The 27,724-nt window shown below is 38.0% G+C and overlaps 1 protein-coding gene and 1 long non-coding RNA gene across 2 annotated transcripts; one reads left to right on the top strand and one right to left on the bottom strand.

Moving 5' to 3' along the window:
• Window positions 1-109: 109 nt before the first annotated feature.
• TMEM156 (transmembrane protein 156) lies at window positions 110-27,001 on the bottom strand. The gene is made up of 8 exons (XM_013109691.5): window positions 26,779-27,001; window positions 22,156-22,437; window positions 20,354-20,614; window positions 19,103-19,210; window positions 15,876-15,980; window positions 9,669-9,773; window positions 3,705-3,760; window positions 110-1,469 (listed from the first exon to the last, which is right to left on the bottom strand). Exons 1-7 carry the CDS (start codon window positions 26,984-26,986, stop codon window positions 3,756-3,758), a joined length of 1,074 nt encoding a protein of 357 aa, XP_012965145.4. The 5' UTR covers window positions 26,987-27,001; the 3' UTR covers window positions 110-1,469; window positions 3,705-3,755.
• Window positions 1,371-4,317, top strand: LOC140002493 (uncharacterized). The gene is made up of 3 exons (XR_011809204.1): window positions 1,371-1,509; window positions 1,615-1,927; window positions 3,978-4,317. It is a non-coding gene; the product is annotated as an uncharacterized lncRNA (long non-coding RNA).
• Window positions 27,002-27,724: the final 723 nt, after the last annotated feature.

The following is a 27,724-nucleotide window of genomic DNA, read 5'->3' as shown; positions in this document are numbered from 1 at the left end:
CACTGGCTGAAATGGCCTTAGCAATTCTACAGTGGTTTGAGATAGGTATTTTGCTTTCATCTGTAAGGTGTGGTTTTACAGTAAGGTATGGAAAAAAAATAATAATAAATAGTGTGAGAGGTTTATTTTATAGGATGCATTAAAAATCCATTTCTGAAAAGCCTTAAGTTATTACCATAGGCAAGCAATAAAGCCTCAAAAGCCCCCAAATCAAGAAAGACAGCATTTTCTTCATCTGTTTGTTTGTTTTTTATAAAGGATGGTAGCAAACAATAGAAACAAATGCTTTCAATTTATCCAACTAAATTTTAAAAATTCCATATGGTCTCAAATCACTCAGAAGCTAATGTTCACAACTATTCCTATTACATCTGAACTGCTTGGTGCAGCGTAATGACTGGATAAGCAATTTCAGAAAGCTTCAGGAGAGGAAAGCTATATAAATGTAAGGGATGGAGGTTATGAAGTATTAACATGATGCTAAATTGCTGCATATCATACTTGCAATGGGCAGTTTACAATCTGTTCATCCTGATGGATTTAGCACAAGGGAGTCTGAAGTCCTAGCTCTGCAATTTCTGTCTCTGCCTAGTAATTTATGGTCAGATTGTACCCACAAATAATGGGTTAGCACCGAATGAGTTTGGGACCCTGCTCAGCCCAAACAGCTCCACTACACTCAGAGGAGCAGCGATAAATGGAAAGTAAGGAAAAGTTCCAGGAGATAATGAGTCTGAATACTAATGACCTAAGCTAATACAAAAGATGGAAACTCAATTTATCAAAGAGTATAAACCCATTTGGTGCCTTAATGAGTTATAAAAAAAATAATAACAATAATGATTTAGTGGATTGAAGCCAAATGTATAATTTTTTTCCACATTTTTCTTCTTTATCCACCAAGATGTTGCAGAATTTATGAGTGTCATCCTGGTTTACTGCAGAAATTAAAACATACTGCAGAACTCCCTCCTTCTCTATTCCTTTGGCCACTTTCCTCACCAGCCAGAAATTCTCTCCTAAGCATCTTAGTCACCTAGAGCATTAAAAAGGCTGAAAACTGTGTTCATTTCATGAAAATATAGGTTCGTTTCTACCTTCAGTCAGGATTTTATCCTATGGAGAAGATAAATTTCTTCCCAGCTGGAAAAATAAATTATTGCGAGGATTATCTCACAGCCTTATGATTAAGCATTAAATCCTGAATGAACAGAAAATAGATGGAAAATCTATAATTTCCTACTGAAGTTGATTCTACAGCAAAATGTGTTTGTCCATTATTCATATTTTCTTAATACCAGGTAGTCCTGATAGATAAAATGAAGCTTCTCAACTAAACTGCACAGTTGGCATTCTTATGAGAAGACGGGATAACAGAGCTCCCCAGACTGGAAATGGATATGCTTTCTCCTGTGGTGTATTATGTTTCTCCTTTCATGCAGATGGAACTGTACGTCATGTGGCGCCACCTGAAACAAGAGAAAACGTTGCTATCAGAAATAAGAGAAGGTTAGGCAGCAGTATTTTCTATTTTACTTTAAATGTCATTGCAATGTAATTCACAAGTCTATGCTTCTTTTAACTTTTACAATAATTAAATTTCTTCTCCCACAGAAGGAAAAAACATAAAAAATTATTAAGTAGTAGAAAAAACAGGATGTACCCCAGATTGGAGCTAAAGGCCTACAAATGATACCTGCCAGTAGGGTGGTGCTGTAGGTACATGCCCCACAAGACTGTGGTGAAGGAACCTGAGCAAGAAACATTGCACCTTGCTTTCAGGGAAGCTTGGCAGCACGCACCCCTCTAAAGCACTGGCCATGTGCACCCAGCTGAAGTGAGCCAGGAACGATGTTCCTGAAGTGTCTCCAACTGGTTTCTGCAGTGTCTCCATCTCCAGAGAGTTCTCAGGAACTCTCCTTTAAAGGTAGGCTGTGACCAATCTCTTTCTTTGAAATAACTGAGCAGGCTTCAGTCTCGTCTCTTCCCTCCCAACAGCTGGATGAGGGGAGAGGAGTTCTGTGTGACACCTGCCTCCTTTCCACACTCTTACACTGTGTCAGCTCCTGGATGTCTCTTTGTGAACTGATCTATCTGCAGCAGAGTGTTCAGAAGTAAATTTGGGGTATTAAAAGGTCTTACTGCAGCTCAACCAAGATAAGCTAAATTATCTTAATGAAAGTTAAAAATAAAAAATAAAATAGAACAATCCAAACCACCAGCTGCAAGGAAGAATTTGCAAACCTGTGCCCAATTTCATTCATTTCATGTAGTACACTCATTTACAGCAGGATAAATTTGGAAATAATGAACTATACAATGTTGGGGGGAAAAAAAGTACAGCATTTCTTTAGTCCTTATTCTCCCACTGAGTGAAAAAGCAAATGCAGCTTTCACCCATTCTGGTAGTTCGTGTAGCTGAGGGCCGAATAACAACATCTGTTTCCCTTCTTTACATCATAAGAACTGGGATAAGAAGTGTTTCTTTGGCTGTGAAATCATACTGGAGGCAGCAGCTGCTAAAGCGAGCTAGAAAATGACAAGTGTAGGCAGGATACAATGCATCAAAAATTGATGCCAGCTAATGGAACAGAGGTTTTAAAAAGCCTGTGCAGCACCCATTACGGTCCAGTTCTGCAAGCAGGCGGGAGTGCTTCCCTTCAAAACCCTCTGAGTGTCTGGTTTGGAATGAAACGCATCCTGGTATGCATTTTAAGCAGAGACCAATAATCGTGCCAAGTACCCTGGAATGTACTCAGCCGTCTGATTCTGTGAGCTGTTTCCCAACTAAGGGGAGTTTTAGATTCAATGTGTGATTAAGACTTGAATCTATTATGGAAGCAGGAACAGTGGAGGAATTATCTTCTGTGATATTTTAAAAATAAATATATAATTGAGAGACTGTATGCAGTCCTCAAAAGAATTTAAAGCTGCATGCAAAACCCCTTTATTCATAGTTATCTACAGGAATTCATGAAAGCGTAAAAAACGACAGCTTATAAAAATGGCCAACTGGCAAATCCAGATGTGGCTGGCTGGAACTTCTGCCTTCAGCACCTTCACACCCAATGTTATTGTGACATTGGCCACAGCGCATCTATCTATCACTTCAGAGAACCAACGTGATGTTTTCCAGAAAAAGCATCAACAGGATAACTGGGAGGATCCCACAAATCTGAAATTGCAGCTACTGTTCTTTACAGACATATGATTTACAAAAACACCCTCACTAATCTTGCTCTCGCTCCTGCACACACTTGCTGTGTGCCTTTGCTAGAATGCTTTGAACTATTGGTGCCACTGTTTCCCCTGCATAATTGCTATCTTCTGCTGTTTGTGTGGGTGTCTCGCTTGAAGACACACCACAGAGGCGTTCTTTGAAATAGGAAAACATTTTTGTAATGCCATGATCACGTAAGGAAAAGCAAAAATATTTTTAGTTGCCCTTTCTGTTTATGCTACTAGATCCTGTACTGATGCTATTTGAGGCCTCTTCAGGACAGCAGAAGGGGTCTGAGCCCAAACCCAGGTAATTCCCTAGGTGGACCAGCACTGAATTGGCTATTAGCATGGTATTAGAGCAGACACTGTACTACTAACTTTATACATTGCAAGTGGAGGGCATCCTTAGAAAATGACAGCAGTAAGGAGACTTTGAACGTAGCTGGATAGGAATCAGGCTAGTAAAACACACAGTTACTTACTGAGCTCTTGTGCCGACCAGCCCACACGGGAGGTGGTGTGTCTGTGTGCTTTTAGACTGCAAGAGAGAAAAGGGAGGCATCAATTCTTCTATTTTCTGCAAAAGAGTTTCTCATCCTTTCAGCCATACACGTTCTTCCCCAGTGCATCGTCCCTGTCAGTTACCTGTCATCTACCTTATGCTCCAATTTTATAATCCATTTCACCTGAAGATAAGATTGTGCCTTAAATTATGCATTCACTGAGAGGCCAACTTGTCTTGTTTAACTGTACAGCTACACTGCCACTCAGGAAGAAGTACAGAGCCGTGAAGCACCTTACGTATTCGAGGATCTGAAAGCTCTTCACAAAGAGAGATGGAGATGCCGATGGCAAAGGGAAGTGCACTAAAAATTGTTGGCAATTGCTGATGTGGAACTTTCATTAGCTTTTATGCAGCCTTTGACACCTCAACCACTTTTATTAAGAAAATGAATGGGAGGGAGGACATTAAGGTTATTTCATCTTGTCCTTGGGGAACTGACTGTCAAAAAGACTGATGTAGTAAATAAAGTGTTTGAGGTAACAGTGACCAATTTGTGGGAATTTGATCCAACAGCAGCTCAGAGCATGACACTGGACAGTTTTTACTACCACAACAACAACAACAACAAGTCCACCACTGTAGGCTGTAGGACATGGAGTTTTCCCTCTCCCTTCTTTCTTTCCTTTTCTTCCTTTCTTTTTCTTTCTTTTTTCTTTTCTCTTTTTTCTTTCCCTTTTCCTTTTTTTTTTGCTTCTCCTTTCTTTCTTTCTTTTCTTTCCTTCCTTCCTTCCTTCCTTCCTTCCTTCCTTCCTTCCTTCCTTCCTTCCTTCCTTCCTTCCTTCCTTCCTTCCTTCCTTCCTTCCTTCCTTCCTTCCTTCCTTCCTTCCTTCCTATTTCTCTGTTCTTTCTTTACTTTCCTTTTTCTTTCTCTTCCTTCTTTTTCTTTCTTTCTTTCTCTTACTTATTCTTTCTTCTTTTCTTTCCTTTATTTCCTTATAACATGGCAGCACTTCATCCCAAAGCTGTCAGTTCTGTGTCTGTCTCTAAGGTCCCCCAATAAGGCAGAACTTTGTTCTGTCCTTAGTCACCCATGAAATCCTTTAACACTCCTTTTGATTTGGAGAATACAATGCTGCCTGGAAAGATAGAGGATAGAAACACTGTAGGGGAGGGCTCACAGTTACTCTTCATGCCATAACACATGGTTATTACTCTGCCCTGGTCACTGTAAGGTTTAAGAGTGTCTGTGGTACAGAAAAGTCCAGCAAGTCCTGCACCAGTCTGCCTGGACTCCACACAGCCCCACCATAGGGGAAGGACAGACCACCACCAAGGACAGGACTGGAGAGAAGTTGCTCCTTGGGACGTGCTTGCTTCAGCCTCAAAGGATAAGTTTAACCAAAACCTTTCCTACTTAACAGTGGTTTCAGGGCTAACCATCAGCAAAATCGTCTTGCCCAATGCCCTTCGGAGAGGCTGTTTTAAAACATTAAAGGCATTAAAACATAGGGTTGTTTTAATGGGAATAGTGACTTGACACTTACTTGCCCACTTTTATTCCTTACTGCAATAATTCTTTGCCTCCACTGTTTTAAGGAAGTGCCATTGAACCCAGTGCATTCAGAAATGTTAGCCTTCCTATGGTTTGCCATGCTAATTTCTTTAGGGAAAGGGAGCTAGTCGCCTAGCTTTCATACATAAATTCAGTATTTATTCTTCTGATCTGCTCTTCCAGATTTCTTGCTAGCAGTGCAGCTTCAAGTTTCTGTCTTTCCATTTATCACAAGGAGGATATTCACCACTGATGCTTCAGAAATATAAATAAATAAATAAAGCAGCAGACCCAGATAAACATCTCACAGCATTTTAGAGCTGCTAAAAATAATAGTTGATGTAAGTAGCGCTCTATAAGTTAAAAGTACTGTTTGATGCAAGTAGTGCTTCATAAGTTAAAAGCACAACACAGTCTCTTTGTTTTAGCTGGGATAAACTGTGATTACCATGGTGCAATTAGTAATGAGGAGTCATGGGCAGAGACAAAAAAAAGTTGGGTCTCCAGAGCTTTATTCTAGCAGGCTGTCCCCTGAACAGCACTACCTCCTCACGCAAATATTTGCCCTGAATAAAATGTTCATGCTTTCTAACCAAATAAAAGCAGCCCTGAAATCTGCAGTAATTCTTATGTCACCGCTTGACAGCACTAAGGAAAAACATCTACAGCTGTCGTGCATAAACAGAGAACTGTCTTAAAGCAGCTGAGAGATTTGGCTCATTCATTTTTTCCAGGACAGTTGCTAATGTGGCTGTTTAATGAAAGATGGCAGAAACAGAGAGGGATTCTGAAGTTCAGCACTCCCATGTAATAATCATATTTTCCCTGAAAATACACGGAGATATTCAAGTGACCTCTACTGAAAAGATTCTCCTTTGCCAAAGGTGTATGGGTACAGAGGATGGTGAATTTTTATCAGTGTGCCTGTTGGTGTATGTGTGCACAGAAATGCACGCACCATTACTTGCTGTTCGTTGGTTACTATCACACTGCCAGTCTTCATTTTGTTTTTTAGGCATTCAGGAGGAGATCACCCTTATTTTTAGTTAATTTATTTAATATATTCTTGTCATGAATGAAGTTTAATGATGCCAACAGAGAGACCCACTCCTGCCTTCACTACATTTTGGATCAGGTCTTTTCCTACTAGGTTTAAAAGCAGTAAAGTCTAGTTTGTGGCTAACTATAGGCTACTTCTGATTGAAAAATCAATCATATTAAAATTTCATTTCAGAACTCTCAGAGATACTGAGGTACAGGAAACTACAAAAAGTCCCCTTGTATTTCTCACCTTAAAAACTTACATTGCTTTCAATGTTGTTTGTTAAAAATAAGGATTGTTTATTTCTGAATCCTTAACAAACAAAATGAAGACTATTTCCTGACATAAAACAAAAAACTCAGCAGAAAGCAGCAATGTGTCATCAACTCTTTATCTGCTTCCATCTATTTGCAAGACAAATACTTTATAGCACAATGGCCAATGAGAGAGTAATGTGCCTTATGCTTTGCTCTCCTGTCTAGTCTGGATTTTAACTTGCTAATTTTCTGTGGCTACAAACAATGCTGTGGAGTCGTTCAGGCAATGTGTTGCCTATGAGCCCCAGGCTAAGGGACATTGCTGAGGCCACCAGCAGGTTCTCCAGCTCACGGTGATAAGAGCGAGCCTTCCTCTTCCTCTGTCTCGTAGCTGCTGTTCCACCTACTGCACCGCTGCGTAGCTAACCTCAGAAGAATCAGATAAACATTCTGTGCTGGGCTGTGGTTAATGTTTTCTATGAGCACAAATGTGGCTACCTGGAAATCAGGAAAAGCACAACTCAAAGACAAGTGGCTTGCCTGAAGCCCACCTCAACAGCCAAAGCATTTTCAAATGTGCTCCTCTACAAAGAAGAGGAAGAGATGTCCTGGTCAAGCAAAGAGAACTCAGCTGACAGCCTGGGCTGACTTAATACAGATGACCCTAGCACTCATGGCTCAAGTAGATCGCAGCCTCCTTCCACAGATGAAGTAACCCAGAGGTCCTCCAGCCAGCAAGCTGTCCTGTAGGTTGTCCCTGCAGCGCTGTTATCTACTGAGCTGCCCACAAGCATGGGTAGCGAGGAGTTGAATCTGACCCTTTTGGAGGAAGGGGGAAGTGTTTCTTTGCAGGAAATGAAGCAAGACTAAACAGAAAGTGCCTTTGTTGGTTCTGCAAGGTATTTAGCTTCGAGACAGTATTCCTGTGAGAAATATTATTCAAAACCCAGTTGCAACAAAAGGCAAGATCTAGATCTAAGTTCTTGTCTCTCCAGGCACAAGTTAGTCCTTCTCCAGCCACACCCTTCAATAATCTTTCCACACAATGTTACGTAACATTAAAATACTATCAAGCATTAATCCCAAGCATCACATCCATTTCACGTCACTGCCAGCAGCGGTTCTGACAGAAGATTGTGTTATGCCCAGGAAAACAAGCCTGCTTCAGTGCAGCACAGCACTGGCACAAGATATTTGGGGTTTCTCAGGACTCCTCATCTTTCAGTGACAGGCCCAGAGTTTAAGCAAATGGATTATTACTTCATCCCAAAGTGTCCTGAATCTCAGATATTACTTCACAGAGCAATCAAAAAACCTGCAAAGCTGCTCCATCTCTCCTTTTTACCCTTTAATACATAACGTGCAATACAATAACAGCCAAAGGAGTGCTAGCAGGTCAGTCTGAATGGTTACTCCCATTTCCAGGAACACAGAAGTTAAATTTGCATGGGAATGGACCACAGCATTTTGCTTCCTGCTTCTAAAAGATGAGTTTTGGTGAAGCCAATATCCTGGACAGACATAGTTTGCTACTGCTCAACCATTGTACAGGATAAACGAGGCAGTGAACATTACTGATTACCCACCCCCTCAGTAATACATGCTATTGCAACCTCAGAAATGCCCATTTCTAACCCAAGAGTAACCGCTGCCTGTCTTCACAGGGAACAATTAAGGTGGGCAGGTACATGGCAGACGGGGGGCCAGGAAGATACTACCTGCAAGGTAGTTCACACCTATCAGAAAAAGAAGAGGGCTTGTACTGAAGTGGATGGGAGAAGCCCCTGAAGAAAGGAAGGTGTCCTACAGAAAGGTTGCTGGGGCTCTGAGAAAGCTCATGACATCCAAACGGCAGATGAACACAGATGGTCTGAGAACTGCTGTTGCCTGTGTCACTGACTTCCCAAGTCAAGTTATCTTTCTCTGCCTCCTGATAGCCTCATTTTAGGATGGTAACAATGCCAACTTTCCATCTTTGCAAGTCCTCATAAGATCTATGAATGGGTGCCATTAAAAAGCTGTCAGCATTTTTAATTATGACAATATGCTGTCCCGTAACGCAGCTCGTCTCTCTCAGAAGCCAAACAATAGCCTAGATCAATTATTAATTTATTGTGAAAGTACCTCACCTTTTGCCAACAACACTGTTCCAAATTGCTTCTTTAGCTCTGCTGTCAACACACAACCTCACTGTTTATGGGTCCATGTGAGGCACAAAAACCAAACCATACATCAACTTTTTAACATATTAAAAGGATGATATGATATGATACTGCATTTTCAATAAAACTCCATCCAGTTTAAATACATGTAGAGAAGGACTTCTTGTGCTTTAACCTAAAAAACTCACCGTGTGTAGTAATATGAATCTATGCAAATAGCCATAACCCCAAGTATGCAACTGAAAAATTATTGTGTTTTTATCACTTATTTGAGTAATCTGCTTCAAGGCATTACAAGTATTGCCAGGAAGAGGTATCTCTTACTGTACATTTCTCTTCCAACTTGTTTCATTACATCTGGACTTCCTGAAACAATAACTGGAGTACAGTATGGCTGAAGAAAGCTAGAAGTGGCGTACTAGTTTTAGTTCCAAGCTGAAGCCAACATCTTGTCACTTATTCTGGCTGGTGTAATAACAGAGCAATTATTTTATTTTATTTTGTGAATTTTACCAGTCAACTATTTATTTCAAACACATGATTCTCTTCAGAGATCATCTGAAAATTGCCTCTTTCTTCTGCTCTTGTCAGAAACAAATGTCAGCACAATGCTGAAGTCTAGGACTCAATGTTCTGCACCAGAAAAATAGTGTCAGAATTAGCAGGGCTGCCTTCAGGGGCACGCAGGGTGTAAAAGGCTAACAGATTAGTTTATAGATCACTCTTGGTACCAGAAGGAAAATTGATTTTGTTTTCTTGACATCTAGCTCTCACAAAACACATTTTCCGGTTTGTCATCTCATATGTTTGGCTAGAAGAAGTCGTAATTTATTTTGAGCAGATATTGCTTACCCCTAATTCTGAAAATATGAGGCTAAACAAACAAACAAACAAACAATAATCTGACTATTGCAAGGTATTTACTTACCTTCTACAGCTGATGCACTCAGATGACCATGTTCTTGTTCAGGAATTATGGGCAGTATCTTCCTGGCCTGTGTGCTAAGTGGAACCTGTTGTTTGTTGGTCTTCACTAGGAAAAGGTAAAATATTTTTATCCACACTGCTAAACAACAAATACATCTGCAGAGGGTTATGCTTTGAATATGCAGGTTTGAAGATCACTGAGAGCTATCTGAATGCGAGACAGAAGTGCACAGCCAGTTTTCAAGGGGATTTCAGTGCCTATAGATGCAGACACACATTGCGGGGTCCTGCAAGTACTAACCACGTTCTGGTCTTTCACTTCCTCTTGGCACTAGCCAGACCACAACACATTGATCCCAAGACTTCATGGAAAACAGCTTGAGGGTAGGCCACTAAATTGCTCTCTAAAAGTCTACTAGCAGTGAAAATGCAAAAGCATGCAAATATGGGGGTAACTAAGAGTCTCCAGAACATGAAAAGCTGCAGGTGGCCAGTTAAGCAGAACCAAGTGAAATTCAGAATGTGAACTTCCCAATTCATTCTCACATAAGGATGGCCCAGACAGTGTGCCTCAGATAACTTGCCATACACACAGGGAGAGTAACTGGGGGTTGTACAGCACTTAACAGAGATGAGAGCATGCACTTCAGAAACAGGCAGAGACATGGCGATGCAGCTAGCACGCTGACACGCAGACATGGTGTCCTGCTGGGATACACATAAGGAAACACAGAAGTAGAGATGCCAGGCTAATGACATTTTGATGCAATGCATTTTTCAAAGAACTACAGTAGAACACACAGCATTTCAACTCCAGATCCACCCTGTCCCTGACCATCCATAACTTCTGTTAACCTACAGATAGATTTCTCCTGAGTTCATAACAAGAGGAAGAACTGTGCCGTTTATATTTACCCGTATCCTTTCCCCACTTTTGATATCAACTGCGCTTCTCTCCTTTACAAATGCAATTAACAAATGGGGTTTGGATCTTGGTAATTAAGCAGCTGAGTATGGAAGACAAAGTTAAAACAAAACTGGGGTAGGTTTAAAAATAGCAGTGGGTCATATTCCACCCTCAGGCTGAACCTGAAGAGAATGGGAATGAAGGCTGATATTCCCTTCAGAGCCCGTGTGTAAGGCTGCTCTGCACGCATGCAAACGGAGCAGAGAAATGGCCCCTCACGTATCAGTTATCTACTGAAAGCATACAGGGGCTATAAAAAGCTCCCTAAAATTACCTGTCTCCCATAGATTTTATTCTCCCTTCTGAAACAGCAAAAGACCCAAAGTGGTAATTAGGCTTCACATTTTTCTCTCAAAACATTGCATCTTAGAAACACATACGTCTGTGTTGAATACTGAACACCGTGACAAGCTTTGCTGTTCTCAGCATTATTCATCTACGTTGCAGAGGCAGAGACAACTATACAGCTATGTCAAGAACTAACTAGGAAGGATCAGAATAAAATATGTGATGGTTCACTTAGCCGAGATTAAACAAATTTCTCCTTTCTTGGCTCTGCACATATTTGGTGCTGTAGAGGATGCATCCTGCCTGTCCTCTTTGCTAAAAAGAGCAGGTGCCACAGAACACAAGGAGGACCGAGTCTGCATTCATTGAGATGCCAGCCCTGACACTGCTGAGCCAGGGACTGGGCCTATTTCCAACCTGGCATCTAACCTGAAGCTGTAGCAATACATCAAGATATGGCAGATTTTGGCCTACTTCTAATCTTCTAGGTCAGGAACTATTATTTTAATAGGGTAGCACAGAAAACAATATAGGAACTCAAATGACCGAGGGGAAATTTGTCTTATTGTTTCTTATGTGCAAATTATAGTTGTCAAGCGCACTTATATCAGATGCTATGGATGTCACGAAGTCTAAACAGTCCAGAAAACAACAGCAGGCCAGAAACCCTGAGGTTTTATTCTGAGTCTTGGTTGTCACCGTGATCCCATAACATTCTTCTTTCAGGATGAGTCATGAAGTTACCACCCAATTGCTTAGTGGCTGCAGGTCTTTTAGCAATTTAAAGCATGTGTTTTAACCAAGCTACCCCACTTTTCATGTTACTGGAAAGTCCAAAATTTCTGTGTCTAAGAACTGTAGCTATTTCCCTTTGCTTCCAGCATCTAAGCTATTTTTCTACTTCTGCATTTCTCTTAGCATGAACCAAGTGAGTCAAGCCAGATACTCAAATTCAACCTTTCCTCTAGGAGAAACACAAAACACCTTTGCAGTAGCAAAAGCTGTACCAACTGCTGACCATGTGTCCCAGCCCAACCCATGGGGATGCGTGGCTGCTGCTGTATCAGGAATGGCTGCTGGTCTGTGGGAAGACAACCATTGCTGCTGGGGGTCAAGGCCAAAACCCCAATTCAGGTCTTTGCTAACAGAGAATTCAGCAGCCCACAGAGTAGCCAGGTGCTCTGCATATTTGCTGACTCTGGGCTACATTCATTTTCATTAAAGAAAAGGTATAAGTAAGTCTAAGATTCCAGATAAGTAGCATAGATATGAACATACAAAATTCATCTTGTAATTCACAGTCTATTGAAACCTCAATTAAATATGTTAGTGCTTCAACAAATACAGTCTATGGAATACTCGATACCATGAATAGGATATGTTCAAAATCTGTTCCAGCAAATGCAATATGAATATTAATTTGATACGGTTGAAAGCCAAGAGCATCATAAGATAATCAGAAGAAAACATACTCAAATACATCAGAATTAACTTTGCATTACTGTGAGCCAGACAAGTCAGGGAATCTTGTATTTGTATCCCAAAATGTAATGAACCAAATGATTACTTTGAGCCAATGGAGTATTACTGAAAACAAGAGAAGTAATACACAATTTCAGCAATATAGAAGGCATTATGTCAGAACTAAGGTTGCTCACATAGACTATAGAGTAGTAATATGATGATATTAACAATACAATTGCATGTCTGCACAGTCCCAATCTAGAATAGGAGTGGGAACAGGTTGTTTTTTTCCAACAGACCTTATGCTGCTTTCAAAACAGGACAAAAATAAATAAGGAATGTCCTTTTTATGCTACAGAAATAAGGTCTAGATGGGAATTTATAGTGGTAAACTTGTAGAGATATAAATTCACACTGCATCTTATAACCCACATACTTACATTAATGAAACTTCCAGTATGAAAAGATCTGCTAGGCAGATTCACTCATAGCTACCAAAAGCACTCATTTATGCACTTTATTTTTCTTGTGTGACATTTTTCTTTTTTTTTGAACAGTGTAATGTATAGTTCATAGACACTGGCCTGCTCCCAGCATGTGCCATGTACCCAGGAGATATTTTTTTTAGGATACAGTCATATGAGAATAGCTATACTTAATCAGTTCCTACTAGTGGAAGGGGTATTTAAGTGGTTTAGGGAAAGTGGGTTAAGGAAAAGAGCAGTGTAAGTAGAGCTACCTTCCATTTCACCGGAACCAAGGTGATTTAAGCAGTGAGCTATGTGACAGTTTAGCAATTTCTATCAGAGTTCTTTTAAAATACTTTGGGGAATACTCTCTAGTCCTTATAATTGCTATTATTAATTTATTAAGTTGTTCCAAAACATCTTCAACTGCCTCTTCAGTTTGAGATAAGCAAGTCTTGCAATAAAAGCCTCTGATGTGGGAATCTCCCTGACATTCTCTGTGATGAACAGAAAGCAAGGAGTAGATTTTTCACCTTTGGTTTATTTTCCATGAACTACACTAGCGAGTCCTATTTGATATGAAAATCCTCTGTGTCTGGAAATACAGGTCAGCTGCTTAAAGAAGACATATTTCTTGCACTGATGAAAAAACATCCTGTTCTCTTTCCCTTCTCTTGTGGCTGCACTAAAGGGCAACTGTGTTTTGTCAATCCAAACCAATCAAAGGACTATTTTACATAAATGTAATGGCAGAAACAGATCTAAAGTCTAGAAAACATGCACTGTACAGCTCTGTACATGCTCTCACACACTTTTTTTTTTTTAGCATAACTGCACAGACATGATACAGCCAACGTTTATGACCAGAATGCTTTAAAGCTTCTCTATTTCCACTGTATGTGCCTAATCATTCATAGTACCATGAATTTCTAAAGTTGGAAGGTTGTAATTTTAATCCTACCCTAGAGAATTTACTGTAGATTTCTCCTCCTCTCCTCCTTGGAAGAAAGGCCACTGGACTGGATGATGATAATTTGTGGATGTAGAGACACTCACAGTTTCACAAGAGCAGCATACATGCTGTAAATTATCTCTTTGTGGGACCACAGTGATATTGCACTACTAATTTACTGAGCCTATGTAGGAAAACATTCTTATTCTCAAAGTGCAGGCTTCCTTCTTTTTCTTTCCTCAAACTTTCTGAACTTTGACTAATCTTTGGGAAGCACCTTGTACATCGTTTCATCTATATGAGATACTCACACACTCACTTATATATACAGTTATTTATCCTCATTGCAGTGTTTCCAGGATGGTTATATTGTCTTCAGTGTTGTGTTCAGAGATTCCAAGCTATACGCTAATGATAATTACAATACTATCAAGAGTTGTTGAATAAGTAATCACTATTTATAATCCACTATCATGGTAGCAAATCTTAAACTTAGGAACTGGGGAAAAAAAAAAAAAAGTAAACATTTTTCATATGGTCTTGATTCTACTTTTAATTATATTAGTATAAATCAGGAAATTGACTGGATTGATTGGACCAATGATGTGTGAAATCAATGAATATCAGATTAGAATAAGGCCCATTATTGCAGTTACAACTAAGCATCTTTCTGGGTTAAACTGATAGGTTGAAGCAGGAGGAACACAGAAGTAAGAACAACAGACCAATATGTGATTCCTGTTCTCTTCAGCACAGTAAAACTAGATTTGAATTTCCATAAAACTTCATCATCAAAAATGCCTTTGGATATACAACATTAAAGATGTCATTGTGAACATGCTGATAAAATAGTTATGGTATTAGTGAAGCTACTAAAGACAAAAGGTGGCAGAGAGATAATTCCTTTCCTGGGGGATGAAAATAATGAGCTCATAAATATCTTAGACCTTAAATAAAATCTTAGAGGTAGCCAGCACTCTAAAACTGAGGAGCATAAATTGTACTCCCAGGAGAGTTCAGACAGACGGGGAGCTAGCTACTCGCTCTTTTCTAGGTAAAATTGAAATGCTGTGAGTTATTGAATAGTAGATGGAAATTATCAAGCCTCCTCTAATTCTCAAGGAATTGACAAGACAAAAAGCAAGGTAACCAAACCTAGACAAATTTAAAACCATTTATTTCATTTGCTGGCTTTGTAGATATTCTTGTTTTGGAGGGAGATTTTTGTTGGTGGTGTTTTGTGTTTTTTTGTTTGTTTGTTTTGTTTTTTCCATTCAAAGCTATTATTCTTCATGTTCATGTTAATATTTAAAAAGCCAGAGCTCCCTTTGTGAAACCAGAACCCATGGCATTTATTGAAGCATATGACTTTTCCGGCAATATCAGTAACATTCAGAGCTGTATCTGATGATTTCCCCTCACACAAAGATTTATGATCAAATTCTAGTTTCTGCAACCAAAACTTGGAGTTTAGTCATGCCTCTTAATTTATCTGGGCTAGCCACATTATACTCTCAAAAGATCGCATTTTAATACGTATGTGAAATTATTAAATTGTACTTTGTTGGGATTTTTTTCTAGCAATAGTCTACTAAACACCAGCTGAGCCATACCCTGAGTCTTCCTACAACTGTCCACTCCATTCTTTGCTAGCAGATTTTGTCAAGCCAAAAACACATAGAGCATACATAAATGTATGTACAGCTTTGTACACTTTTCTTACACACACAAAGCACTCAGCTGCCAGAATTCAAAAGTGGAACAGAAGATCACCAAAAAGTAAAAGGAGGTAAAAGAAAACAACAGCAAAGTCCTTAATGGAAAACATTTGGAAGACTGAGAGAAGCATTTCCACATATATAAGTCTTTGTGGAGTTTCACTGTGAGAAATATTTATTTCTGATAGAAATATGTATCCATAACGTAAGCCAGATCAAATTTGTGTAGGATCAAGGTAACTCTGAAACAAAACTGAAGCATCCTTTGACAGGAAAATCTTAAAAGGCCTTTCTTGAACTCCCCAGGCTACACAAATTTGTTACTTTTTTATTTTACTTTTATATTACTTACCAGGAAAAAGATGAATTTTAGTAGGAGAAATGGTTGTTGTTGCATGTCTGGAATCTTTTTTGCTTTGAATAGTATAAACTGCTGCTGCTCCTCTGTGTTTACAATCTGTTTTAAACAAAATGAGATATTCTCAGCTATATAGAAGGAAATTCATATTCAATATGAAGGAAATTCAATATTCATTAGAAGGAAAGCTGGTACAGCCCTTATGCCTAAATTGTTCAACACTTTCCCTGAAGAAACAGGAAGGTTTTGAAGCAAGGTCAGGAGGAAAACCTGGGGTCAGATGTTTTATATTTTCCCAAATGACACTTTATAGCTCCATTTTTGCCCTTTTCAAATTATTCTTTCCTTCCCTATAGCATGTAACTCAAGCAGACTTTGGAAGATTGTAGAAAAAGCAACCATGCATGCTCTGGTACAGGTTTGGAATCATGCTTCTGACTGTGGAATAGCAAAGATGAAGTGTACTGGCTCCCTAGGAAGCTGACAGCTTCTTTGCAAGTGTGTAGTGTTTATCTTTGGGAGCACAGTACCAGAACAAGCTCTACACCACCGAGAGAAGATAGAGCTGGGTTGAACACCTCTGACTGCCCTCGGCAACCAGTGCTTTCCATCATCCTGCTGCTCTCTCCATGGCACTCTGCTACAGTGACAGCAGCTCAAGACTCAGCTTCTGACAGCAGACTTACCCCACTTTTACACAACAGAATTGATTTTTTTTTCTTTTGAGAATGCCAGGAAAAAAAAATCATCTCTAAAAAATTCATTAAATTAGCATTATTTAGGTCATGATGTTTTTATGAATACCCAGGTGAGAGTTAATATGCTGAAGCCTTAAGTATGTGCTCTAACAGTTAATGTCAAAAGAAGCTCTAGAACTGGCTGTAAGACAAGAGTGGGAGTGTAAAGGCAAAAGGACTAATTTCTAATTTAGCTCCTTTGTCATGGATCAGTTGTAACCTCCTCAAAGTTTATTTGGATATTTTATTTTATGCACTCTTGGAAATAACTTCATTAATGTTTCAGAGAGTCTCAGAGTCTGCCTAGCAGAAAGTCTTGGAAGGTCTCGAGAGGAAATGAATAATTTCATATTTCTTACCAGCTTTCACTAGTGCTCAGAAATTGAGAGGAAAACTACTAACTGAATTATGACTGTAAAATTTCTAAGCAGCTGTTTTAGGCACATAGTTTAGGCACATAATATTCTGTCAGATTCTTTAGGCATTATAGAAAATAAAGCAGCATGTAGACTTTTAATTAATATATACATACAAGAAATAAAACCCTTAAATCTAATTTTTATGTGCTTATCTTTTTGCCACTAAGATACTGCTGTTGTATATGATGTTATATATTGTAAATTCAAGTAATGAAAATACTATTCCTCTATGAACAGAAAACATATTCTAGAAGTAAATCAGAAATCAGAAGCCCAAAAAGGGCATCTTTTCCTCCCTGCTTGTGTCCACAACAATTCTGAAAAGCTTGCATTTAATAGAAAAACTATGTTTAAGGATAAAGGCAGTAAAATCATTACTCATCGCTACTAATGGTTCTGCATTAAAATGAGATGTTATGACTCAAAGCATAGAAAATCTCACTTGTGACATTTATGGAAGCTTTCAAATTGCAAGTAAAAGTCCTTCAAACTAGAGTAGTTAATGGCCCACTTATAAAGACCTATTTTACTGTTTGTGTGATTCTTATGTACATAAAATAGGACTCAGACTTTTGTTCTATCAATAAGTAAAAGATCATGCTATTCAATCAAGATACTCTGATAAGGAGTTTCTTTTCTTATTTGGAGGGGGTGCAACAGACATGTCATTTTAAGCAACTGTTTCTCTTAATTGATTAAAAATAAATGCATAAAATATTTACATTTTTAAAAATCACAGAACCATCTTGAGTGTAGGCATCCTTCTGCCTTCTGTTCAGTCATGACTAAATCTAAACTTTTATTGCTCTTTCATTACTAAACTGCTTGTGGATACAATTAGGATGATCACGGGAATGGATGCAGCTTATCATTTTTTCATTACCCCTGTGATGAAGGTCTCTGTTTTGCAGCTCTGGACTACAAGGGGAATGGGCAGCTGTCTGGTAATAGCAACTAAATGCTGGTTCTCCAGAGGCTTTCTACCCACTCAGGGCTGAAACAGGCAGAAAGTCTCAGGAAATTGCTGTGAAAAGCATCTGAAAGCTATTACCCCAGGTAGCAGGTTAAGTAACACTCGTTTCACATTGACGAAAGGGAGTTTGCTCCCTGTACCACCTTCCTCTGACTTCTGATGAAAAATGAAGACCAGCAGCTGACAAGGTCAATTTTCTGCACTGTTTTTGCACAGAGGACTTTATCTCAGTTGCTCAACAGTTTCACGCTTATGGTACTCCTACACTTTTATTGTTGCTTTCCCCATTGTATGTTGCTAGAAGAAATACTGCAAACCCTGATTTCAGCCTCTATTCCAAGTGAATTGCATAGGAAGAGCCTGTTTTGGGTGGTGAATGCATTATGCACAAACAATTGTTTCAGTCTCTGAAGTAAGGACAAGTTCTTCCATAGCAAAGTTACTTTTTTATCACTTGGAGTAGTCAAACAGTGCTATTTCAGAAATCACAGCATTATTTTATTTGCTGAAATAACAGCACAGAGAAGAAATGTTATCTGAGCTTAATTCAGCTCTAGGACTAAGAAAGCACTGCTTGGTTCACCTGTGTGGTATTGCACCCCCACTGTGAACTCAGATGACCAGTTTTTGGGACAGACAGCTGAGTGTGTATCTCTCATATCTAACCCCTGATTTTGCTTGACCATGACCTAGATAAATCATCTTCAGGAAGGAAAGGGTATTTCTATCTATTTCTATTGGTCATTGGCATTTCTGCTTAAGATCTTCATCAAGGCTCAACTGTAATCACTTTATCTACTGAAATGACTCTGAAACCAGAAGTTCATTGGACTAAGGATCATAGGCCACCAAGCATCTGTCAAAAAAAAATACATCATTTACCACCAACAAGCTGGATTTGCATCCACAATTTCAAGGTGAAAGGGATAGCATCAATCATCTGAGTATTCCAGTTCCTCTCTAAGAAACTCCTATCATATTACAATTAAAATACTGTTGTCTGAACCACATTAATAATCAACAGCTTCCTTATAGTAGATTTTTCATTGTGTAGAAACTTAAATTCATGTAGATTAACTTTTTGTTACTTACAGTTTTGTCCATTTTCATAAACAATTTTGTAGATGACAATTGAAATAGTAAACACGATAATGACTAGAATCATACTGAGCCAAATGATCTTCGCCATGCACATTGGATCTGTCCAGAAAAATTAGGAGAGATTAAATAAAGCAGGAAAACACTGACCAAAAAAAAAAAAGCAGAATAATTTGTCTTGATATTTTTTTTAACTATGCCTATCCCCACAGATGAAAATTTAAACAAAACATAAGGTTGCGCCTTTCTCTTTCAGCCTTCTTTGTTGTTTGCAACTGAGTTTTCCAACCAGAATTTAGTTTCATTTTCATCTGTATCTGTCTCTCCATGTCTGAAAAAGTTAAAAACTATACTAGTATCATAGGTCTACTTAATAAGTAAATAGACCTATTATAAATAGGCCTATTAAAAAGGCCTACTTATTAAAAACAAACAAATAAACAAACAAACAAAAACCAAGACATAATCTGCCCTCTCTTCGAGAGGATTTTCCCTGGAATTATTTTACACTGCCTTAGCCAACTCAAAACCATTTATTCTTTTCCATCAAAGTTACAGCATAAAATGTACTTGCCATATAAAACTAAATGAATGTAATATACATGTAATTCACCGATTCCCTGATGGGAAGTGTTGCATATATGTACTGGAAGCCCTGATTGTGGTCAGGCAATCTTCTGCAGCACAAAGTGAAACTTGAAAAGCTGATGGTTTGTCCTCTGGGAAAACTAAGCCTATCTCAGTTGAATATTTCTCTTTTAAGTCAGGCTGAACATAGGATATTGCAGCTGGACATTAGGAAAAGTCAAACCCGTCTTCTGGTTCTTCTAGCTGCGAAGTTAACTGAAATTGTTTAATTTACCTCCAAGATAGCAGGGTATGCCATTAGGGGGGAGGGAAGAGAAAAAAAATAAAATAATAATTCTAGATTTTTTCAAACATGCATTTGGTAAGTCTGTCATTATTAAGTGGAGAAAAAAAAAAAAAAGGCAAACCAAATGTACAGACACTTGTTTTGCTGTCTAGCTTCTAGGGAAAATAAAAGCAAAGCAAAACAGTTGACTATAACTGTCAGATGACTATTAAGGATGGTCTTTTTCTATGGGATGATCAAAATTGCATTGTTTTGCTGTGAAATACTTTCAAGTGGTTTCTGCGAGCAGAGAACTGCCTACTGGAGATTTTCTCAAACATTCAAATTGTTTCCAAGTTTGATTTCCCTTCTGACTCTCCTTTGTAACTTACATTCCACGTAAGACTCCAGTTGCAGTGAAATATTTATGCAGTCATTTTGGTCGTCGATCATTGCCGCTAGACAGGAGTGATTTAGGTATTCCTCAGCTGCATTTCTTCCTCTGACTGTAGAGTTGGTGATGCGGATTTCCAGCATATAGAAGATACTATCCTCTACTTCTTCATTTGCACGAAGCATAGTGAAATTAAAATATTTGTAAAAATAAATAATATCTTCTGACTGTTCTTCCAATGAGCCTTTTTCTTTTGGAACTACAAATTAAAACAAAAACTGTTATATAATGACAGACAAAAAAAGACAACTCTTAGAAGGAGTGATAAATATTTTTTCTGCCTCGTTTGTGAAAACAAATAGTAATTTTTTACGTTACTGACTATGATAAAAATGGACAAAAGGATAAAATGTAAAATCATTCTGAACAGATCTGAGGAGTATTGAATATCTACACAAAATATTTTTCCTTAGCAAATTATAGCCTTTTTTTTTGCTTTACTACCAGCTTCAAAGCTTTTAAGACTTTTGTTGCTTTGTCAGCTGTTGTCAAAGCTAACACAGATAAAAACTGGGCTATGAAGAAAAACAACAGGAAAAGCTGTATGATGCTAGACATCTGAAGTGCACATCTAGCCTCTGTGCTATCACTTGCAGAAGGGTTTTGTTCCGTTTCAAACCACAAGCTGTGAGACTCGCAGAATGTTAACAAATACATGTGGGTGAGACTGTGTCAGTTGTGTTAGTCATATAGGTATAAATGAGAACAGAGATTGTCCACATACTTTTTGCTTTGGTATTTTCCACGCTTGGAAAGACAGCTACTTTTTACTAAAGTGATGCAGTTTGGAAAGAACTGCATTTCTTATGTCCAGGGCTTGGCCTCTTGCCCCTGTTGCTGACAATGTTAGGAAAGCAAAATTCAGAAGCATCCTCTCGCCCAGATTTCCAGATAAGGCACATAAGGCACAGAAGGAATATGCTGCTACTGCTCTGAAAAGCTGTGGATGTTGCTGAACTCTTCTTCATATTGCTGGGCCAGTCCTTACTCCATACTGCCTTCCATAGAACAGGTAAAGTCATTTTTGATGCTAAACAGTTGCAGATACCACAGGCAATAAGCAGAAAAATTGTTATTTTAGTTCTTTTATTTCTTGTGTAGCTGCCACCTAGACTGTTAACATATTTGATTTAGTTCAGATACTTGCTTTCATCATATCAGCCATCAACAAGCAGAGTTCCACAATGACTTTTAAAAGCAAATTCTTCAAGAAAACCCATCAAAAATACACCTCTTTATAAATAAATGAAATATTTTGGAAAACCCAGCAAGAGTTAAAGAATAAAGAGAGATATAAGAGTGCTCATAAAAAACGGATGACAGAGGTCAGATTTGCAACAGAAACATTCCAGGTGGCTGCTGGATAAGGCACTCTTTTCTCACAGCACCCGGCTTGCAGATCAATACAGATCCCCCTGAAGATAATGAACCCCCCCTCACACACATGGTTTTACATAAGATCCTCAAAGAGAACAAATTGGCATTTTGCTACCTATGTTTTTCTGCTGAGAATCTGGCATAAACTCTGCATTTCGCAGCAAAGCAAAAAAAAAAAAAAAAAAAAACCAAAACAAAAAAAAGCTATTAAGAACAAAAAAAAAATGTTCATAGAACTTGCAAAGCCCATAGAGAACCAGCACCGTGTTATCATTGTCTTTCGAATACCAAAAACAAACAAACAAAAAAATGCATGTTGTAATTAACTACTTCCAAATGAAGTATTTTGCTTTTCCTACTTACTTTTTTTAGTTATCACTCCTGATCCTTGATGATCAACATCCACATCTCTGTTGGATTCGCATTCCAAGTATTTAGTATGTGATTGTTGTTCCCTACTAGATGATTGGCAAATACATGGATTATTTTGGAAACTGGAATGATTTACAATGGTCTTCAGCAAGATAGTCTGGTTTTCTCTTCTTTGTTTCAGTGATCTTTTGCAAGAATTATTAAAAGTGCAAAGTGGAAAAGTGGTGTTACTTAATGAACAGGTATCCATGCACGATACAATAATAGTGTTAGCTGAAAAACAAAGAGTATCATATCAGCAAAACCATCTCAAAGGACATAGACAAGTATGAGTGTTTATGTATCATGTAACATATCCTTTAACCATCATACAATGAAATGCACTTTCTTTCCTGAGAATTACAGCAGCATAGTGAATGTGAGAGAAAGAAAGCAGAGAATATTCCTCTAGCCTACATGCTGGATTTTATTGCTGAACTACATGGAATATCTTCCAGTACCAACTTGCATTTGGGGTCATCTCTAGTCTCATTCCTGTTTCAGAGTTGTTCAGATTCCATTGTACTTAAAGAGAAGATAAAACTGCTCATGTTTGGAAAGGGTAACACAGCCCTGGAATTGTGCAGTTGCCATACACTGGGGTGATCATGCTGCAAAAAAAACTATAATGAGGATGAAAACTTTCTTGTCAGTGACATTGAAACCTTGCAGTGAAACTACAGAGAAATGCTGCTGGTTTGTCCAACCACACCCTTCCTGCTCTCTGATACTCAATCGTGAAACTTAATTATAACCAATTTTACTGTTAGTTGAGTTTCAGTATCAAATTACTGCAGCTGGAGCACATTAATGCAATCCTAGCAAATGACAAAAACCAAATAGTATTCATTATTAACGAGTGCTATTTTAGCTGTCCTCCACATTAGAGTAAGGCTTTATTGTATGAATCATGTATTTTTACTTGACTTAACCTTGAACTATTTTTTCAGCATGAAAGAAATTTAAGAGTAAAAAACTTCTGGGACTCCAACATGAAATCTGTATTTATGAGCACAAATAATCAGGCTCATGTGTCGACGTAGCGCTATCGCAGTTTTCTGGCTGAGCTTCCAATTCTGGTGTTACCTTTGCATCTCTGAAAAGGAAATTTTGCATCTACCGCTCATTATGAGTAATTGGGATAATATGTTCATAAATCCTTATGTAGAGGCAGGAACGCAGCCTTTGATTGCGCCAGTACTCAGCTGCAATCTGACAGTTTCAACAGCCATCTGTGCTCACATCGTAGCGGACTTGCCTCAGAAACAGTTCAGTGAGGGATTTTGGGCAGAATACAGAAATAAAATCTGAAATCCAGCACCACAGTCAGTTACCTTTGCTTTATTAACACCACATTAGAATATCATAAACTCATAAAATGTAATACATTGAAATGTAAAACATAGCGTGTGTAGGTAAGAGAAAAGCTAGGCTGTGATCTTTCCCTTAGGAAAGTCACAAGATTTTCCCCCAAATGTTTTTGATCTGACCATCACAACCTGGAGCAGAGCAGGCTCTTGAGACCCAATTCTTCCAGCTGAAGGGGGTGTTTTGGGCAGCGATCTTTCATGGAGATAAGTCAGCATCAGAAGAAAACTGCTTACTCTACCCTCCTGGCAAGGCATGGTGCATCTGGGTAACTAGTCTAAAACCACTGCTGCAGCTTTCAGGGTCAGCTAATGGCAATTCCCTGCTGTTCCCCTTTCACCAAGGAATTTGTACTGGGACTCATGAATCCAGTGATAGTGCTGTGACAGTGGTCTATCAATGGTCACTCCGCTTTGCATTACCTGCTCCACATGAGCAAACAGGCTCAAGAGCTGCCTAGCGTTGGTTGTAGGTATGTAAAAGGCATGTTAAACTAAATGAAAACCTTTAATGCTGTCCTGTAAGGGAGGGTATTACTCTCCTCTCAAAAGATCTTTACTCTCAAAAGATCTTTACCAAGAAAGCCATTCAGTACCATTAAACCTCGCTTTCTCTCATCTCACAGGACTGTGGGCTTTCCAGGGAAGAATATGCATTGCTGAACAGTAAGCATGGCAGCAAAAAGGTGGGATTTTCCTAGTGGATTACATGGCAGACAGACAGCTGTACCAGAGTTTTGCTGCTCAGTACAGGATTAGGAAACATCCCTACCCAAATGTAAGTACCACTGGAAATGTGGAAAGGGTTTTGAGAAATATGAATGCAGAAAACCTTAAGAATTATGAGGATCACTGAGAGAAAAACATGCAAAGGATCTCTAGGAAACTGTTTTATATTCAAAAATCTGTAACTCACATGCTTGATGTTAAGTGCTGTGACTATGAAATTCCTTTACTAAACCTCTATTTACAAGTTGGGTTTGTTTGTTTGTTTCCTATAGAAAACCCAATTCAATTAAAATGAAATTATTCACAGAAAGAAAAAAAAAAAAAAAAAAAAAAAAAAAAACGAATTTAAAACAAAAACAAAAAACTTGTTTCCATTCAGAAAATTGTAAGTGTTTCACTTTTGGATTATCTTAACTTTTTTTTTTTTTTTTTTTTTTTTTTTAATTTGATCTGTGATGCTCTGAGTCAATTCAGCAGTGTCTAAAATTACATTTTTATCACTTCCTTACAGAAATGGTAGCAATCCCATAATGTGGCAGATACAAAGCCTTCTATACAACTTGGGGAATGCATAACTGGGATTATAGAGATACAGCCTACCAAACTGGACAGGACTGGGACTGAGAGCCTCAGGCTCCAAAACAACAAGTTCCTGTTCTAAAGCACCATAGTTTAAAGTTTCAGAGACCAAAACTGGTCGGTTGCTTTACAGATTTAAAAGAAACTTTTCACTTTTGGCAATCAATGCTGATCTCTGTTCTTTATGATAATTTTTTAAAGTCTTATTTTTCTGAAAACTCAATTTCCCCAAAATTGCTGTAAAAAATAATAATAAAAAAAATCTAAGATTCACTTATGTTATATTAAAAACCCACAGATTTAATGTGATTTTAGAAAATAGGATTAGGTCTCAACCACTCATTTAGGAAACACCTGTATCAGAAGGTGCAGTGGCTACGTTTCACATCTCAGAGATTATTTCTGACAGCAAATTTGTGTGGGGAAGTAATGTCCACAGCCTCATGTGGTAGACAGAAATCTGAAACTGCTACAGCAATGGAATTTTGTACATTTTAGGCTTGCTACAACACATGAATTAAAACCAGTTCCCAACAGAAGATTTTCAGTGAACCAGAAAATCCAATTCCCTGGAATTTTCAAATTAAATTGCTCAGCATGTTTACTTCCTCACATAATTCAGACATTGTAATACAGTCCTATAGTTTTTTGAACATCCAAAATACGACAATGATCATGATTTTCCAAATATAATTCTGTGCTCTGTTCTGCTCATATACAATTTACTTTAGACATAATGTGATTAAGACCATACATCAACATCAGACTTGCAAGGATCATGTTATTGCAGCATAAAGCAACTCCAAGGATAATCTGGGGCAAATATCATGGAAAAATGCAATTACCCTTTAACGTTTGACGGTAATATCAATGTTTTCTTCTGGTAATATTCATGCCATTGTTTATTTGTGTGGTCTGTGATAGCAAGTACTTTGGTTGCTTCTGAGTGGAGGTAAAATATTAGTTCTTCCAACATCTTAAACTGTATGATTGTTTCTATAACATTTGAAACTTATGATATCTTATCAAGTGTGTTGGTTTATAATCTATAAATATCTATAAATTACATTCTAGTTAGTGTCACAATTACATTTTTTGGTGAATGAAAATAAAAATGTAGATGGAAGTAACCTGGGCATGCTTTGATACTAATTTGTTTGCAGAAAATTATGCTTCATAAATAATTCAGTGATGTCTAGGAACACACCATTTGGCAAGGAGATTATTTTTTTATTAGATTTATTTTATACAAAAGCTTACTTAGGAACAGCTGTGACAAAACTATTTTAATATTAATTTATTTATGAATTTTTAAGAAAGCACTGAATGCATTACTTATACACATAGATTTTGCGTTCATCCTAAATACAGCATTGACCTTTAGGGTCACCAATATGTATCTGGGATTTGGGTTAAAAGATTTGCTTCACTAAATTCACCTATTCAGCTCCAATTTTTTTATCATGCTACAACTGCATATCTTATGCATACTCTTGCATAAACACTATCTCACACCAGAAAGTAACTGTACAAAGATTTATAGGCATTTAAGTACAGGGATTTCAAAAAAGTTATTTTTTAAGACATGAGTAGCTGCTATGGAAGAACATAAGCATTTTAAATACTACCTTCATGCTGAAGATAGTAAAAGTACAGTTGCATGGAAATAGTTACAACGTTTTTGCTATGTACATAAATGAATGGAAAACTCCTTCCAAATTAACACATACAATTAACTCTCTGGTTAAAAATCTAAAGAAAACAATCTCTATGTTTTACAAAGTCCATATAAGTCTATATGAGTCCATATCATAACCACCACTTTCAGGAAAGCACATGTCAACTTTTCAACTATAGAGTTTAGAATAAATAAAGGCTCTTTTAAAAGCTGATCACTCACCTTCATGGATTTTGAAAAATTCAGGTAAGCATAAAATAAACATGGTAAGTACTCCCAGTACTAATCTGAAGAGTTCTGATTTTCTCAAAATCAAGCACATGCCACTGAAGCGCGCCCATCTAGCATAGTGGTGGTAACTTCCTGGTTTAGCTTTTAACTTAGTGCAGGCTTTATGCAAAATAACATCTACCCATTTCCTTTTTCTCATACGACTTTTCTTTTCACTTCATGCTACGTTAAGTTGAAGAGAGGTAACTTCTGTTCCTACATTGGCATTCAAATGAATAAAATGAAGATAAAACTAATGTACCAGGATGAAAATGTGGAAAAAATGCACAGAAAGTATTTTATTCATTTGGGGCAATTTTGTTTTAGGAACATCACCCCCTAATGGCCACTTTCATATACCTTCTGAACAATAATGTAATCATCTTTGTGAAGGAATTTTATTCTCATTTGGCCAAGAAGATTCTTTAAAAAGTGAGTCAGAACCTCATTATAAAAATCAGTCAGAGCCAGATGAGTCAGATATGGAGATTTTATTGTTTTATTTATATACCTATGCCCTGGGGCTGGCATGTGTGCGTGTTATAATTTGACGTAATACGGTATCTTTAAGGCTTGCATAAACTATTAATTTGATCATTAAAATTATAATCTAGTAAATAAGCAATGTTTTATGTACAAGGAACTGAGTGTGAGATATTCATAGTATTGCTCTGATTCTCAAAAGACAATGGATGTGCCAATCTGTACTGTATCTTCAGTGCGTACGTTACTAATCTTTATATCACAGGAAGACTGGGAAGAGCCATTGCTATTTCTATACATAGTAGTCATAATTTTACAGCTAAACTTTCCAATTAGAAAAGTGAAGTCCACCATGATATTCCAGAAATTCTTTCTACAGATGAGACTGCACAGAGCATTTCCGAAGTGTTCCATA

The sequence above is a fragment of the Anas platyrhynchos genome, chromosome 4 (genome assembly GCF_047663525.1).
Source record: "Anas platyrhynchos isolate ZD024472 breed Pekin duck chromosome 4, IASCAAS_PekinDuck_T2T, whole genome shotgun sequence".
Taxonomy (NCBI): Eukaryota; Metazoa; Chordata; class Aves; order Anseriformes; family Anatidae; genus Anas; species Anas platyrhynchos.
Note: the sequence above shows the minus strand (reverse complement) of the source record. Positions and strands in the feature narration are given on the sequence as shown.